At 37.8% G+C, this 17,782-nt stretch overlaps 1 protein-coding gene across 30 annotated transcripts in view; it reads left to right on the top strand.

Annotated features, from left to right (window-relative positions):
• PTK2 (protein tyrosine kinase 2) overlaps positions 1-17,782 on the top strand; it is a 132,728-nt gene that overhangs the window by 56,271 nt on the left and 58,675 nt on the right. For 26 of the 30 annotated variants that reach the window (XM_062491946.1, XM_062491974.1, XM_062491990.1 and 23 more), the window contains 6 exons: positions 1,476-1,538; positions 6,120-6,174; positions 9,793-9,933; positions 10,651-10,728; positions 11,720-11,827; positions 12,780-12,897. In XM_062491946.1, the coding sequence (XP_062347930.1) occupies positions 1,476-1,538; positions 6,120-6,174; positions 9,793-9,933; positions 10,651-10,728; positions 11,720-11,827; positions 12,780-12,897 (563 nt within the window). The remainder of the gene's footprint in view (positions 1-1,475; positions 1,539-6,119; positions 6,175-9,792; positions 9,934-10,650; positions 10,729-11,719; positions 11,828-12,779; positions 12,898-17,782) is intronic. The other 4 variants (XM_062492130.1, XM_062492188.1, XM_062492170.1 and 1 more) reach the window with 1 other exon arrangement.

Genomic DNA, 17,782 nt, shown 5'->3' with positions numbered 1-17,782 from the left:
ATAATTTAATTTATTATTCAACATCTTTCTGACAGAATATATACATTAATTTTGAAACTGCTTAAAGTTCATAAATTTCTGACCAGTAGAGTTGAATAAAACATCACAAAACCTTTTTTTTTTGCTATGAAACAGTTTGAAGAAAAACCGAGTAGACTGTATTGTAGCTAATTTCTAGTAATTTTAAAATTAACATTATTTTAAAATTTTAATCAATTACATCTTGATAGTGCCTTTTGGGTGAATTCTTCGTCTGAATAATTCAAAGCCTGTAGAGTACATTGAAGTATGCTTTAAAAAAAAAATGCATCTGTGGTGTTATTTAGTAAATAGTCTTGTGATTCTGCATATATAAATCCTACAGCTAACAAATATAATTATAGATAAATGCTGCTACCTTTCCTCTCTGTATTTATTCAATTTTTAATGTGCTGTTTTGAAATGATTGAATCTTAAGGATCCTTTTGGGTGTTTTTGGTGTTCTTGTCAACTGTATAGACAGCTGGAAAATAAAGATAAATATATCAGATTAAGAGATCCTTGAGAGAGTTCCTAGCTTTGAAATGCATGTGTTGATTTCTGCTAATTTATGGAGAATTTCCAGCCTGAAACATTTGCTTTAGTTATGCTGATGTCTCACACAGGGAGATTAGGGAAGAAGTAAAATTGATAAGAAATGAATGACAAATGTAAACTTGTTAGGAGAGAATAAAAGTGTCCTTTGAACAGTACTTTCCAAATTAAAACAAAATTTAGGCTTATGAAATTTCCCAGGTATCACAGGAGGACCTGATGCCTTTGTTGTAAGTTTTGCTGGTAGCCCCAGGGTAACAAAATTCTTTGTGTAACTGCAAACTCCTTACGCACTTACAAAATCATTGTGCCTTTTTTCAAAACATGTGATGAATATAATAATCTGATTATGTTGTCAGCCAAGTCCTACCTTCCCTGGTTCTCAAGCTGTGGCTCTTCAGAGCATTTTGATGAAATACTTCTCGTAGATGAACTCCTGAAACTCTTTGAATGAGCATTACAGGTCCATTTTCTCCATGAAAATGATGATCTCAGCCCTCTCCTAACAAAGCTTTCCTGTTTATTCATTCACTTGTTAATGTGAACGTGTGTTGATTGAAGCAGTTTTCATCATTCCCTGCTTGCCCTGGTTCTCTGTGTTCCATGCACAGAGGGCTCTCATGAGGAGGTGCAGCGTGAGGTAGAAAGGAGCTGCTGAAGGCCAGGTTACGTCACTTCTTTTGGTAGCAGCAGTAATTTAAAGTGGTTCTGAAAATGCAGTTAACTTATAAAAAAAAAATCTGATCTGTTGAGGTTGAATAATAATAATGTACTTAGTACTTACCTTTGAATTAATTCTGCCAATTTGTTCTGATGCTGAGTGGAAGCTTTGATTATGTTGATGTTGTAGTTTTAGGCTGCATTATCCGATAATTGCTTTCAAATATTTTTCCTGACTTCAGGAGATCCTATGGAGAGATGAGAGGCAATGCATTAGAAAAGAAGTCCAACTATGAAGTGTTAGAGTAAGTATTGTGTTCTAGCTTGAGGTTTGAACTGTCCCTTCTCTGCATCAGGAACAATAAATTCAGTTCAATCACAGAACGTTTCTGTTGTGATTTTTCTATTCCATCAAAGTTAAGATGCTTTAATGTAAGAAGAGGATGATGAGACCCGCTGAAATGTAGAAGTAGGAAAAGTGCCTTTAACTCTGGTTCAGAGAAACAGGTTTGGAGTAGTTTAATCTTGATCAGGAGGCTTACTGTCATTTTTAGCAACTTTGCTAATGTGTATGAGATTCGCCAGCTCTGCTGTGAGGTGATTTTATTCTTCAGTGTTTTTCTGTGCCCAGTTGCATTCTTCAGCTGTGACTCATTTGTGGTAAAGTTTGAATTACTTGAAACTGTTTGTGGTATTGTTTTTGTTTTGTTTGCTCAGTGTGGGCATTTTCTCAGTTGTGACCTTGCAGTTAACAAGGTTATTGTTTATCTGTGTATCACAAATTTAAAGAAGACCAAGGAGCATCCTTGTACTGAAATACTTTGTTTATTTATTCATGTTGTACAGGAGATGGCTTCAGTTCAAAAAAGCCAAAGTTCTTCAGCTTTTTAGCAAAAACCTGAAAACTAGTTTTATTTGTATTTATATAGTGGATAAAGTTTCAGACGTACATGCACCTTCTCTGTTAATTACCCTTGTGCAGTTTAATACAAAATTGAGATAAAACGTTGTTGCAGCAGTGAAGTTTTGATTTTTAATCTTATTTTTATATGACAAATGGGTGCTAACTTTCAGAGATATGAAATTGGAGCATTTGGAGGGGGAAGGTAAGATTTTAGACATCAATGAATAAGTTTACAAGGTTTTTTGAGTGATCTAAGATATTACTAGGTAAAGATAACTTTGATAAATACCCTGCTTATTTGGTATTTCTGTAGTGCTCCTATATTTATCCAGATTTTTTTTTAAACTTTGGTTTTGTTTGAATTAGGGATTTTTAAAATTTATTTTAAGTTCCTCAGGTTTTTGTCTGTGAAAACATTAGTAGAAATATCCTGGTTGAGAAAACACATCACAAAATGAGAAAATACTAATAAAAATAAAGGGGGTGAGCAGACAGACAAGACTAAAAGGGGATATAAAAAAAGATATGAAAGTATGTGAGTTATGGTTGGTGTGATTTACATATATATGTTCCAGTAAGAACTTGAATAAAGTATTTTTAAGTCATGTTTTTGGCCAGTCAAAAGCTAAAAGCATTAGTAATTAGGTTAATGACTTTGGAAACAATGAGACAGAGGAAAGCAAGATCATAACCAGTCACACAAAGTATAAATTAGTAATAGTAGGAGGTGAGAGTTCCAGGAGGACTCAGTGTGGTCCTGCTTCCAGTTTAACAGGGATTTCTTTCCTTCAGTCTGTGTTTTCCACACAGTGGTTACTTTGGTAGGAAATACTAAATTGCTGTTGTGAAAGACAAAGTGAAATAAAACCCTGGTATGCAAAATATAACAGCTTAATGCTATGTAGAATTGGACATGAAGAATTGTGCATTTCAGAAGTTTTTATTCTTTTTTGAGAACCAGGATGTGATTTGTATGGGATTTAGCTGGGAGAGATGCAGGATGAAACCACCTTAAACTGACTGTACTACAGATAATTAGAAGTTGTAAAGAATCTGCAAAAAGTACCAGTGATCCCCAAAATGCATTAATTTGATCTTACCACCTTAGTAGCTCATAAATGTTTAACTGCACAAGTAATATTTATTGTTTAAGTGAGGCTTTTTGGTATTTTCTGTGGGGGGATTGCTGGTTTTAGTACATCATGAGGCACTTAACCAGCTGAGAGCAATTTTTAAATGGCCCTTTTTTGCATTGGGTGTGATTGCTCCTTGCCTGCTTTTGTCAGATTTCTATTGGATGTATATTTGTCTTTGATCAGATTGTCATACAAGAACAGATCTGGATGGGAAATGGTAGATGGGATCAAATTGTTAAGTAGCCTTTAATAGTTGGCCCTTCATGGAGTGAAAGAAGAATTTTTTCATAATAAATGTGAAGCCTGTTAGCAAGAACAGGGATAATTACAAGTACAGAAATGGGAGCTGTAGGAAGGAACAGGTGCAGCCACAATTTGGTAAAAGGCATGTTAAAGTCTATTATGTTAATCTAAAATTACTTTTTCGTTGTAACTTGAATTGAGGTTTGAATTGAGAAAAATACATGATGTGAAAATAAAAAAGAAATACATTAAATATATGCTGCCTAAAGCTGCTTATCATGATAAGACAAGCAGTATCACCTGTCTGTACTTGTTTTGTTAATCCAATTGAAGTTTGTACATTAAAAGAATTCAATTTAGATTTAAGTCCAGAAGTAGGATGGAGTAGATGAGGTTAAGTACAAAGCTGTAGTAGAAATGTAGGAACCAAGCTCTCATTGCTGGTTATCTCTTGTTGGCAATCAGAAACCAGATGTCTGAGTCTTTCATCCAGAGCCCTGAGTTGGTGTCTCCCTTGTTGGCCATTCCACTCCCACACAACACAGCTGGGAAGGAGTTTGTAGGGTTGTTTGCATAAAACTGTATCTTCCAATTTCCTTTGCTTATTCTCTTATTTATAGGTATCCATAAGTTGTTGCTGGCAAGGGCATTAAATCTGGGTGGTTCTTTTGTTAAATTCTCTTTCAGTAAATAAATTTACCATCTCAGCTAAACACATGAAATGCTTTATTAACAAGTTTTGTTAAGAGTTGTGGTCTGTTGTACGCTGCACAAGAATTTCTTCTCAGTTTGTTGCATGCAGATCTGTACAAAAGGCTGCTCTACAGCTTGTCCTAGTAATGAATCAAACGAGGCTGTGGCAGCTGTGTGCTGCAGGACTGTTAAAATGAGGGATACCAAGGTGATGGAAGGTGCTTCATTTCAGAAGCACCAACTCTCTCTCAAATGCTTAATGTTAAACTAATACATCCCTGTCAAGATGTCTTTGCATATTATTTAGATGGTAATAGTGTGTTCGATTCATTTAACTGTGTGGGATGATAAACCAAGTATCATTTGCATTTGAGAAGAAATGCATGGAAGGAATTAACATTTATGAAGTTTTATAATCCTGCAGCTAACTGTCATTGCACAGATGCCAGTGCTGTGCATGAACATTCTGCTCCTCCTGGTTGAGGATGTTTTTAGTATGAAATTGCATACTACTCATCTTCAGAGAGCTTTAAAAATACCCTGGTTTATTCTTCTGAGTGAGCTTTTTATGTTCTTTATTGTTGGCTTTGTTCTTGTGCTGTTAGGTAGCAGTAAATAAATCCTGAATATCTCCACTTGCTAACAGCTTTTCCTTGCTTTGCCAAGTGTAAGAATTCCAGTTGTATTTCTGTGTATGTTCGAAGCATGCTGCCATGGAAAGCTCACTTTCATTCTTGTTCCAGAAGCAAATAAGAACATTTGAAAGTGATTGTAATGTCCTAAATTTCAAGGAATAAAGCCAATAACCCTTTTGAGCTATAAATCCTTTTCCTATTTATACTTTTCTCTTAGTTTTTCCTTTTTTTTATGTGCAAGCTTTTTGCACTTGGTTGTACAGTGGTGTCTTCTGCACTAATATCATTTGCAGCTTCTCAAGCACCTTGTTTTGAAGCTGATGTTCAGTTGTAGTGACACAAACACACATCAGACATAAGTTGCATGTAGCACACCAAAGCATAGAAATATTTACTGGCTCTGGTTTTCAAACCAGGTCTACAACCCAACTTACACGTGTGAACGTGAGCTTGATAAATTCAGTTTTTAAAATCTGAGCTCACAGTCACCTGGTTTACAGTTGCAAAAAAGATTGCTTTCAAAAAAAAGTTGGTAATTTTAATTTGCTCAGTATCAGGAAAAAATACTATAAATTTAAACAACTCCTTAATTATAGTGCTTTAAAGGGTGAAACAGTAATGGAATAGCACTCAGCATGCTTAGTGAAGTGATATCATATGTATTCCTTTATAGATTCCTAGATTCCTTAAGCCAGGTTGGGGCTCTGAGCAAGCTGGTCTAGTGGAACATGTCCCTGCCCATAGCAAGTGGATGGTCATTAAGGTCCCTTCAGACCCAAACCATTCTGTATTTCTTTGTTGTCTCTTCTGCTCCATTCTAATAGAAGTTTGTCAGGGTTTTCCACTTTTTGTTTCCTTCTCACCTGACTACATGCTCTTAAGAATATTTTTTCTATATTCTTGAAATTATTAAAACATGTACAAATAACGGTTTTTATTCTCAAAACTCCTCTGTTGCCAAGCCACCATTTCAAATTATGGACTTTCCAAACAGGTCCCTGGTTAAATGTAATATCCTTTGGGGTTTAAACTAGAAAGATGCTGCCATGCCACATTTGATGTAGAACAGCTCTAGTTAGAATTTTAATGGTAGTCTGTTTATTACTCTTGAGATTTTATTTTCTCTGAGACCTTGTTAGGGAAATGGTTTAGTAATTGTATATGCTAGTTAAAAAAAACAAAATAAAAAATAGACCCAAAGCACCACCCTGAAAAGAGAAATATGATACTGCACAATGTTTTTGATACTAATGCTGTGTGTACTTTTTCTTTCAGGAAAGATGTTGGTTTGAGACGATTTTTCCCGAAGAGTTTACTAGATTCAGTGAAGGTAATTACAGTCCCAGTCAGTCCTATAATGCTGTAAAGAAAAAAGTGTCAGAAATCTGAAAATTGCATTATAGTTTTCACTGTACAGTCCTAAGGGAATTGCTGTGCAGTTTTGCTTTGTAAAAAACCATCCAGGCTGTCTTATCGGATTGGTGGGATCTAAATCCCGGTCATGCAGCTGGCAGGACAAGGATAAAGTGATTCACACGGCCTTGCTGAGCTGCTCTGAGAGGGGCACAGCTCTGCCTCTCAAACCTTGGGGGTAAAAGTGCAAAACAAGTCCTTGGAGCCTCTTGTATCAAATAACTTTTTTTTTATTCTCTCCTTCCCTAAAAGAAAAATGAAACTTCTGGAGAAAAAGGAAGGAAACATGTAAAAAAAAGAATATTTTACTGGGAACTTGATAAAATTGATGCCTTCCTTGCTCAAGACTGTATCCAATTTATTCAAGGAAGATTTCCAGTAATTTCTGCTTATGTTAATCCTAGCTAAGACTATAAACGTTACTTGCATCTCGCTCCCATTGAAGTCCATATGTTCTCAAGAGTAAAAAATGCAAATTTTTCTCAACGTGTGTTGAAAAGGAGGGTTAAGAATGGTCACCAAGTATTTTACATTTATAGCCACCTCAATATGAACGTTCTGGTAAAATGTCTCTTACAATTCATACATGAAAGTAGAAATCATAAATTGCTGTTTTGGAGCTGGTTTTGGTAAGCACTGAAGCTTTATAGAAAGAATAGAATTCAACTTGAGATTTGGAAAGAATCTGCATTGTGATTTAAATGGGTAAACACAAAAGGTCTGTCATGACAAGGTTTTGTTTGAAAAGACTTTTGAAAATCAGAAGCTAATGAAGTCAAGTGGATTTAAGTAATCCCCTCTGCATTTTAATTTAAGCAATTATCTGAAACTGTGTTTTCTGCTAACGGGAAGAATTGTGGTAAAGGGCTCCAGACGTAAAAGTATGAATAACTGTCTCAAAAATAATATTATGGAGCCAGAAAGCTGACTGACCAAGAAAACTACACTTTGGAAATCCTGAAGTGGGGAAAATAGTAGAAGTAGCAAGAGTTGCCAGAAGGTGAAGCTGAGTGGAACCTTGTAAAGACATGAAAGAAAATTTTGGACATACAAAGAAGAAAAACAAGGGAAGGAGAAGGGTGTCTGCTTTTTAATGAAAATGAAATCCCTATTCAAAATAGCACAGAATCAGTCCAAATCCTTAAATTGCTCTTCCACTTTGTGAAAACCAGGGAGTTTGAACTGGACGGCAAAGGAGGGTTCCCAGTAGCTGTGAAATACAAAATTAATTATTTCTCTCAATTCTCTGTGCTTTGAACAAACACAGAGGGGGAGCAGTGGTTCTTAGAAATGTTTTTAAGAGCAAGTTTTCAGTGCATTTCTCTTGAAGTTTCTCTTTCCAGATATTTCTAACAGATGATTCTGTTATTGAAGAGGTGTGTTTTGGGGGGCTGTTCTGCCTGGAGAAGGCTGTGAGGAGAGCTGAGAGCTCCTTCCAGTGCCTTAAAGGGGTTGAAAAAGAGCTGGGAAGGGACTTGGGACAAGGGATGGAGTGAGGACACAGGGAATGGCTTCACACTGACAGAGGGTGGGGCTGGGTGGGATATTGGGAAGAAATTCTTCTCCGTGAGGGTGGTGAGGCCCTGGCACAGGTTGTCCCGAGAAGCTGTGGCTGTCCTGTCCCTGGCAGTGTTCAAGGCCAGGTTGGATGGGGCTTGGAGCACCCTGGGATAGGGGAAGCTGTCCCTGCCCATGACAGGAGAGTGGAACAAGATGGGCTTTGAAGTCCCTTCCAAGCCAAACCAGCCTGTGAGTCTGATGGACTTTCTATCTTTACACCTTGCTCATGATCTTAAAATTTATAGTGACCAGTTCTTCTTGGTGAACTGAAAAGAGCCTGATAACGTCTGCCAGTATTCCTGGCAGTAAATGTGATGCTGGAATTGGTCAGGAAAACCAACCATGAGTGCGTGAAATACTTGAAAAACCTTGAGCTGGAAAATGTTTTTGTTGTTTTTTTTTTTATTTTATTTTGTTGTGTCTTGCTCATGGTATTTGCAAGTGATAAGTTAAGGCTGAAGTTTGCACTTCCCTTGAAGTTGATTTTCTCTGTAAAAATTAAGATGACAGGGAGTTCCAGTGTAGAGTGTCTTGACTCTTAACAAAGCCTGAGACAGTTCTGGGTGCACGAGGGAAGTTTCAGAAAAGGTTTCTTACCCTGTCCAGCTCTGCAGCCTCCTTAATGATCCACCTGATAGTTGGTTCTGCTGAATTGATAAAATAATTTGAAATTACAACAAAGTCACAGATTTCTTTATTAATTTGACAACATAGTATGTTCTGAGAGGGCTTTTTTCCCAGCCTATATATGCATCACTGCAAAACTGATCACTTTGTGAATGTGCAACACCCTTTGATTACAGCTACTGGAGTAACTCCTCATAAACTCCCCACATAAACATTTCTGGCTATTTTGACTTCTGAACGTTCTGTGAAGGCTTTCTAAAAATGAGTGTAATCTGGCTGGAAGTGCTAACAGCAAAAGGAAGTTGGTATTTGTGTAGTGCCTGTGGCCACAGGCAGTGTGGGAGAATAAAAGTTTTACTGCTGTTCAAATGGGACATTGAGATATGTTTGCGTGGAGGAACAGTGGTAATTCCTGTCTTAACCTTGACATATTGAAATGATAAGCATGGTTTTGCTTTCTGTCACTGTTGTTAGTTGGAAGATGTATTAGAAATGGGTTTCTGAAGGCCATCCAGTCATTTCAGACAGATGTTTTTATTCACAATTCTTGATGGCTTGTTCAGATTGGCAGCATCTTAGAGATACAGCTTCCCAGGCCCTGTTTTTATTTTCATGAGTGTCTGCCTTTCAGGGATTGTGCGTTGTGTACAGGCAGATAATTAATTTTTTTAAAGTATTAGTTTAGCTATCCTTTCTGCTGGTCTGAGTGGTTATTTATACCCTGAAAACAGTTAATGAAGTGTTAGACAACATAATTAACATAGTTTAATTTAAATGTATGGTTTACTTTTTACATTCAGTCTACTATTTAAAGTTCATTTTTTTTTATACTGAAGGGTTTTTTTCTTATTATCAGACTGAATCCACTTTATTATAGATAGTCTAAGTTATTGTGTGCAGAGATTTAAGATACAGCTACAGCTGGCTTGTTATTGTCAGATAAGAGAGAGAATGGTGATTTAGGTCTGAAAGCTTATATGAAGGTATAAATTGTTTTCTTGTTTGTTTTGTTTCGTTTTATTTTGTATTGAGACACAGTTCAGAAGTTGAGAGAAATGAGGAACTTGGAACAAATATTCCTGGAAGGGTTAACATAGTCTTTTGTTGTAACTTATTCAAAATGTTAGTTAGGTATCTTCTCTATAATATAGCAAGAATAATGTTGATCCTAAGCAGAAGTTAAAAGGCAGAACTGCTGCTTACATTTTGAAGCTTTTCTTTTTCCTTGAGAATTGTCTGCATTTCATTGATAAAGGCACTGTTAGTGCTACTGAGTGACCAAAACCCTGTAAATGTCCCTCAGCTGCTAGATGTAAAATAATTGTTCTCCAAATGGTTTAACACACAGGCCAAAACACTACGGAAATTAATCCAACAAACATTTCGACAATTTGCCAACCTCAATAGAGAAGAAAGTATTTTGAAGTTCTTTGAGATCCTCTCTCCAGTGTACAGATTTGACAAGGAATGCTTCAAGTGTGCTCTTGGTGTAAGTAGAGGAATGTGTCAGTCACCAGAATACATTCTAGAGTTTTAAGTCCAATTGCTTTTGCTTGGTTCTGTAGTAACTTTTTGCTTATGTCCTCTTTTCATGTAGAGACAATTGGATTTCATTAGCAACTAATTGTATTTATTGATTTTATTTAAAACCTTCTCCATTGACTGTTTAAAAAAAAACCCATCATTCATTAGTTGGGAAAGAATTGTATGTAAAATAACATATTTTTATAGGTGCTTTGTTTGTGAAAATCAAGCACTTTTTCAGCTGTTTCCACGAGGAAGTGGAACTTCCCAACTTCTATTAGTAAATTTTCATCTAATACCTGTTAACCTCTACCTCTTTCAAGCAAATTTTGAGGAAGGGCCCCAAGTCTGGAAAGTTTGTGAAAATGGAGACTCCAGCAGAAATTAGAACTTGAATATCAATGTTCATGAGAAGAGGAAATACAGGAAATCCATAGTTTTCATGTAAACCTAAGATAAAACACATGGAAATGCAGTTTGAGTAGCAGAGATCCCCAGGAAACCAGTCATGAAGGGTTTTGCCATTTACAGAATTACTTGGTTTTAATGTAATTTTGTTTGAAAAGTTGAAAAGCTAGATATTAATTACTAAAACCTGTAATTATCATATTGAATGATAGTGTTCCATACGAAGGCATTGTCTTACTACTGAAATTCTGCCCTTTCTCCTTTGACTCCCAAGTCAAGCTGGATTATTTCAGTGGAACTGGCAATTGGCCCAGAAGAAGGAATCAGTTACCTGACAGACAAGGGTGCAAATGTAAGTCTGCTTCTGTTTTGTGTTTTTTTTCCTCAGTCACTGTGTTAGCAGCCCTGACCTGTTATGAACTGGATGTCACAGAAAGGGGAGTGACCAGTCTCATCTCTGGGTTACACACACAGAGCTGGAAGCTCTCAGCATGTAGAACTCTTAGTCAGATATTAATTTGTGATTTGGGATCAGAGAAAAGGCACTGGTGTTAGGTACAGAGACAGTGTCAGCTTTAGCACTGCATTTGTTGGCTTTTCTACTCAGTGAATTGCTCATTTGCAGAATTGGAAGCATTGGTGGGGACTTTTTACGGATGAAACGTGAATTATTCTGAGTTGTTCTCTTTCTTTGGAATGTGTAAATGCAGAGCTTGTTTAACCAGTTGGTGAGCACATTTGTGCAGGCACTGCTTATTTACTTTCTTCATACCCTTCACAGCCTTTTCCTTAACTTGATTCCAGCTGTTTTTCAGTATTTCCTGTGCACCCCCACAGTGCAAAGGAGCTCTGTCCATAGAGGTTCTTCAGCAAAATGTTTGGGAACTTTACAACTTAAGCTGAGCCAATGTCCAGCTTTCTATTGAAATTAATTCAGCAGCAGTGAAACGATGGGGAAATCAGGAATACACAGCTAAGAACATAGCTCTTCCAGCAGTCTAGGGCGATGTTGGGAATGTGTCAGTGCAGCTTCCATGTGGTTTTTACCTGTTGAGTTTTCTCTGTTGACACCCAAGAGGTTGTTCCCACTTCAGCGTGTGCCTGGCTCTGCTCAACAGTGACCTCTGTGGGTACAGTGGAGCTGGGTTCCTTTTCCAGACACTGGATATTTGTGAGTGTTGTGAGTGAGTGCTGATGAAATTCTAGAAACAGAGAACAGATTTCTTCACGTGTAGTTTGGAGATCAAAGTCTCCCTGTGCTTTTGCAACACCAGGGATAAGGACAGGCTATTTTGTTGTCATTTTGATTTTTTTTCCTAATTTTTTGTGTTGTCTTTCTGCAGCCCACCCATCTAGCAGACTTCAATCAAGTGCAAACCATTCAGTATTCAAACAGTGAAGACAAGGACCGGAAAGGGATGTTGCAACTCAAAATAGCAGGTGCACCTGAGGTATGTTATTGATACTGTATGTGGTGATAAACTTGCTGTTTGTTTTTCCTTGAGAGGAGTGGGGGTAGCATACTCTTAATGTGGATATTGTCTATATTGGACTTCTGTTCTGGGTTTGGTTTTAAAATACATTTAAAGTTCATTACATGTTCTGCATTTATCTGGTGCTTGTAGACTTTTAATATTCATAGAAGCAGCTTAATACGAAAACAGTAGCTCTTAGATGCAATTTAATAGCAGCCTGTGCATATATACTGCATCTTAGAGAGAAAACAGCAGTTCCACCTTTATGTAAAGGGGAAATTTGAAAGAAGGTAACTTCTTTTCCCTTGTATTACATGGAAGCAGTGCTGGAAGTGAAATTAAACCTTTTCCTTGGTCCAGTGCACCAGAAAACAGTGGTAGAACAGGATTGAGGAAGGGTGGTAGATCTGTGCAGAGGATGCTGAATGTTGGTGGTATTGAAATTAATGGCTTGTCTGGATGTCTCTCATCTCTTTTTCCACTAGTAGATATTTTACTTTTTTAAAATCTTTTTTGAGATTGGGAAGGGCTGTTTTTAGGCAAAGAATAAATTGCTGCAGAGGGTGGGATAAAAGATTTCAGCTGTGAGAGCTTTAAGGAATAAGCAACTTCTTCAGAATTGTCTTAATTATAACCCTGAAAGTCATAGCAGTTGCATTCAACAGTGGTTTACATTTCATAAGTCCACATTAACACTATATAGGTGGAGGGTGTTACCACCTGTGCTTTCTGAACCTCCTGCTTGAAATTTGCTGCATAAAAGTTAAAGCAAGAATCTCTCTGGTGGTTCCCTGCTCACCCACATTATTCTGTTTAGGTTTTGCAGGCGTGTGTAGAGTTCTGATGCAATGACACAGCTGTTCCACTCAGTGTTTGCAGCTACAATAATTCCTCTTTGTTGATGCCTTGTTTTTTTTCCCTTCTGTAGCCTCTGACAGTGACAGCACCATCCTTAACCATTGCAGAGAACATGGCTGACCTGATCGACGGCTACTGTCGGCTGGTGAACGGGGCCACGCAGTCCTTCATCATCAGGCCTCAGAAAGGTAAGGACACCTCCATCCTCAGAGCTGCCCAGAGGTTATTTTGCATTTGAATACAAGGTAGCAGAAAAACCCTCCTTGGACACTCTTTTCTTTCAGGGAGAAGCCATGAGAAGCACTAACAGTAAATTGTCACTGCATCAGAAATTGCTTAGTGGCTGATAATTAAGGCTGATACCAGTAATCACTGCTTTACAGTAATTCCAAACCTAACTAGCAGAAGTCAGCTGTAATTATTAAAGGCATTCCTAACAAGGTTGTGTTGCCTTCTAAGCTGATTCCCAGTACACAAGTGGAAATTCAGTAAGGTTGGTTAGGATGCATTTGGATTAGGTTCTGACTGGTGGTAATATTTTAGTTTCAGCCTTTCTCCAAGATACTCAGGTATCTCCATTTAAAAAATAAAAACTTTGAGAGGTCTCATGAGTTTGTCTCATAAAGTAGAACTAAAGCAGAGATACATTTTATAGTGTCTGTCAGTTGTTTTTGTAGCATCTCACAAGCTATAAGCTGTGAAACGAGGTTGCAGGTACACCTCATTTTAAAAATAATTTAATTAAATTTCATTAGAATTTTTTCCAGTTTCAGACAGCTTTAATTATTGAAAAACATGCAAACAAAGCTGCTTAAGAATGACATTTTCTTTTTTCAGGTTGTTCTCATCTTTACCCATTAATGGAATTAATTTTCCATTAATAGAAATTATTTCAACTTTCCTGCTTTCTAAAACAATAAACTATTTTCTTCTTCTGTGTTTGTAATACAGGAAAGTAGACAAACTATCCTAGCATCTCTCCAGTGTGAAGTTGAGTCTCTTTTAGCCACGTTCTTGCTTTTTTCTGCCACAGGTTTTCCCTGGGGTGATGCTGTTAACATAATTCAGGTCTTTTCCAGGTCCATCTATAACATCCTAGCTGTGAGTGGCTCAAAAAATCCCCAAACTTAAACTTGGTCATTCAGTAATAAAGAAATGTGATCTTAGGGTGTTAGATGTTTTAACAGCCCATGGTAATTGTTCAAATTATTCTTAAATTTGCAGGTTTTTGTTAGTTCTGACCCTTAGTGTTTGTAAGAGAACTTGAGCTCCAAAACAAGCAGCTTTGTTAGGACCTGTGTGAGTTGTGCAGCCTTATCTCCACACAGAAGAAAATCTTCCCTCAACACAAACTCAGCTCTCCAAGCCAACCTGGTAATGATGAGCCATTGGCCCCAAAATCAGACACTAAATTAATTAAAGTTAGCATCAGAAATGATAGTAGTTTATTGTTCTAAAAATAAAACAGGCATAATAATCCAAGATTTCCATATCACTAGTGTGTGCCTGTGAGTGGAAGTTTTTTGTGCCTCTTCATTTCTGAGAAATCATAGTTTGGGGTTTGCTACAATGCTTATTATTCATTCACTCCCAATACTTTACTTCTAGTGCCAGTGGATTAGCTGTTTTCCAGCCTGAACTCTTGTAGCCACAGTTAATCTTACAAAACTTTCTCATGTCTACACATGACCTCTTCCCTGAGTTAATGGGTAGCTCTGACTCTGTCCCTGCTTTACCTTTAGGGCCACATGTGGACTTTGTCCAGTTCTTGCCACTTCCACACTGGTGGTGGTGCCCATCAAAATTGATCTGCTCTGTTTGCAATTTTTCTAATTCCTGTCTTGCTCTGACCTGATTTTCTTACCAGCAGCTGTTATATCTTCTAGGCTCACTGAGCTCTCTGAGGGGCACTATCTCTGGTTTTCCTGTGCCCTGCACTGAGGTTTATGGTAGGTGTGATTGCAGGATAAATCAGTGCATTTAATGCAGGGTGTTTATTAGTGTGCTATTCTTATAACACAGAATTTTACATGGAGCAAATGAGCAGAGATTGAACAGGAACATCAGGTAGCACTTTGGGAACACTCCCCTTTATGCATACATGAAGAGAGCCCCTCAGTTAAAATAAATTTTGGGTTTCTTTTGTCTGAAGTTCATAGCAATACCTAACATATTCATAAAACATTTCATAGAAGAGCTGTCCCCATCATGATCTGCATTCCTAGATCCGTCCCACAATGAGCTCTGATTGTGTAAGACACATCAGAAACAAATCATGAAGCAATTCTTGATCCCACAGATGTGTTTTATCCCCCTTTTGAGCTTTCCCATCCTTTGTTGTAAATCTGTGTTTAGTGGAAGTCTCTTAAATTGTACTTCTTGATTAATAACAGAGCCTGGTTTTGTGGTATCTGTTGTGCTATCCATTCATGATTCAGTTTCTCTTGATTTGGGGAGAGCATTTGGAAATGTTTTTAGATGTGGACAGTATTTGGCATTTTTCCAGTCAGTTTATTTTTCATAAATATTTTGATGGACATGTCCCTATAGACTAATATGGAAATGTTACATTTAATGCCTGTGTTTCCATTATCACACCTTTTACAGGCTAAAAGCACAAACAAACAAAAAAAAATCATAAAAAGTTTAACTAACTGATTATTAGCTTTTAGGTTATGGGATGTTTCTCACTCTCTACTAGCAATTTGAAGAATGTTGTAGCTAGGGTTGTTCTCTTCTCCCAGGTAACAAGTAATGGAACATGAACAAACAGCCCCAGGTTGCTCTAGAGGTTTAAATTGGATGTTGGGAAAATTTCTTCCCCAAAAGGATAGGTAGGCATTGGAACAAGCTGCCCAGGGAAGTGTTCAAAAATACCAAGTCTGATTAGTTTGTGAAGTTCTCCACTTAAGTGCTTTTATTTTCACCCAGATTTACCCTGGGCATCATTTTAATTTTAATGGAATGGTAGCATGTGTTCCCATTCTTAGCATACTGTTACCTCTTTAGTTTGGCCCCTCACTGATTTTGCTTTCACAATAATTTCAGTCAGGTGAGGACAATCCACATTCCCCCTGGCACCCCCAGCCTGGCTGGGACCATTGGAGCAGCCTGGGTTCTGCTGTATCCACTGTGGAGCTCTGCTCAGAGTGGAAACACCTGGACAGTCCAGTGGAAACCCAAGGACAGCTATGCATATCCCATTTCTTTAAATAAATGTAGAAATGGGCAAAAATGTTGTGGGTTTCAACTTGTGAAAAACAACATGCCTTAACCGGGATGCTTTTAGTAAGAAATTTTGACTTCGGACCTGCAGGGGTACTAATGAATATTTGGTATTTTATTTGGGATATAAACTGTAAAAGATGAGCATCCGCTTGGGCACCAGTGCCTGAAGCAGGCAGTTTGTATCCAGACAGCATGTAGGTATCTGCAGGATCAGGAATTCCATGCAGATTATTTTTTTCTTTAATTATATCCAGTGATAGAGGAGGCCTAGAGTCACAGTAGAATCACAGAATAGTTCAGCTTTGCTGTTACCTTTAAAAATCATCTGATTCCAGCCCCCTAGATCTGCAACCCCTGTGCACCTCTGGTATGACTTCATAGTGTATAAGATTTTTTTGATGCCTGGATACCTTTTGTGGGATTTTTTAAAAACATTTACTTGTTTTTCCCCTGTTTGTTCACAGCCCGACACTTGACACATGTCTCCATTACACAAATGGAGTGTGTTGTCCCTGTAGTCAGTCCCTTCAGGCATCAGGCTCTGGCTTCCAGGCAGTTCTGGGTGCTCCTTCCTTCTTCCCAGGGCCTTGTCCACATATCCCATCCCCATCAACCCCAAGGACAAGGGTCCAGCTCTCTTGCTCTGATGCAAATGAGCACAAAGCCAGTTATGCTCTGTGGAATTCAGCAGGGGACAGTGAAAAGGGGGATGATCTCATGAAGCAGTTTTGGGTATGGTGGACCTATGTGTGCTGCTTGATTTCCCAGTGGATCTGAAAGCAAATACTCATTTAACTTGGGCCAGTTTCTGCATTTCTCTGTCTATCCCCATCTTTTCCTCACAGTTTTCCAGACTGCTTCAATTCTTCTCACCTTTTCTTCACTTTCCCTTCAATTCCTTCACCTTTCCTTTGAGTCTTTTGTTCTTCAAACTCATTGATTACATCATCCTACTGCTCAACTTACTGTGTAAGACTGCTTCTATTCACATTCTACCTATCTCACAAAGGGCTGAGAAAGGATTTGCTATTATAATGGAATCAAGATTTTGTTTTGTTATGATTTACTATGTTTTATTATGACCCTTGCTTTACATTGATGGGAAGCTGTTCGAAGAATGGAATGGAGGCTAGTGGGAGCAGAATGAGATTCTCTTCTTTGAGGAAATTTAATACCACAGTGGAAGTCAGATTCTATCTTCTTTAGATCCTCTTTGATAGGTAGTATTTGACTTCAGCACACACTAGCAGCTGCCACCTGTGGTATTTCTCACTTTCTTAGGAGGTTGGAGGAGGGAAAAACAGTCTGATCTGATCTGAGCTCAGTACCTTGAATATGTGAAGCATTGTGGCCCTGCAAGTGTTATGAAATCATTCCTATCAATGGGATCATTCACCGATCTTTCTGAAGTCCCTAAATGTTATACTCTACAAAAAAAGACCCCTAGGGGAAATTAAAATTCCATCTTTAGAAAGCAGTTTGAATAGTATGCAGTTAACATGCAATGGAGCTACATATTAAAGAGCAAGGAGAATTATTTTGAACAGCTGCTTATTAATTGTGCATCCATTACCTTGATTTAAAAATACAGAATGATAAGGTTAACTTTGCAATTCAGTGAAGTTCTTTTAACACAGAGAAAGACTCTCTGTTCCACCAGTAACATGTGTGATTGATCAGCAACATCTAAGCCTTAAATCCATTGCCAAGTGCAAAAGCAGCATTGGCACAGCTAGCAGTAGCAGCATAAATTGTTGTAAACCAGAACCCAGGATGATTTCACAACTAATGCTGACAGCTGTAGGTGTCATGTAAAATTAAGGTTCTTTTGCGTGTTCTTTAGAG

Source organism: Cinclus cinclus, chromosome 1, assembly GCF_963662255.1.
Source record: "Cinclus cinclus chromosome 1, bCinCin1.1, whole genome shotgun sequence".
In the NCBI taxonomy this organism is placed as follows: Eukaryota; Metazoa; Chordata; class Aves; order Passeriformes; family Cinclidae; genus Cinclus; species Cinclus cinclus.
The sequence above is the reverse complement of the archived record's forward strand: the minus strand, read 5'-3'. Positions and strand labels throughout refer to the sequence as shown.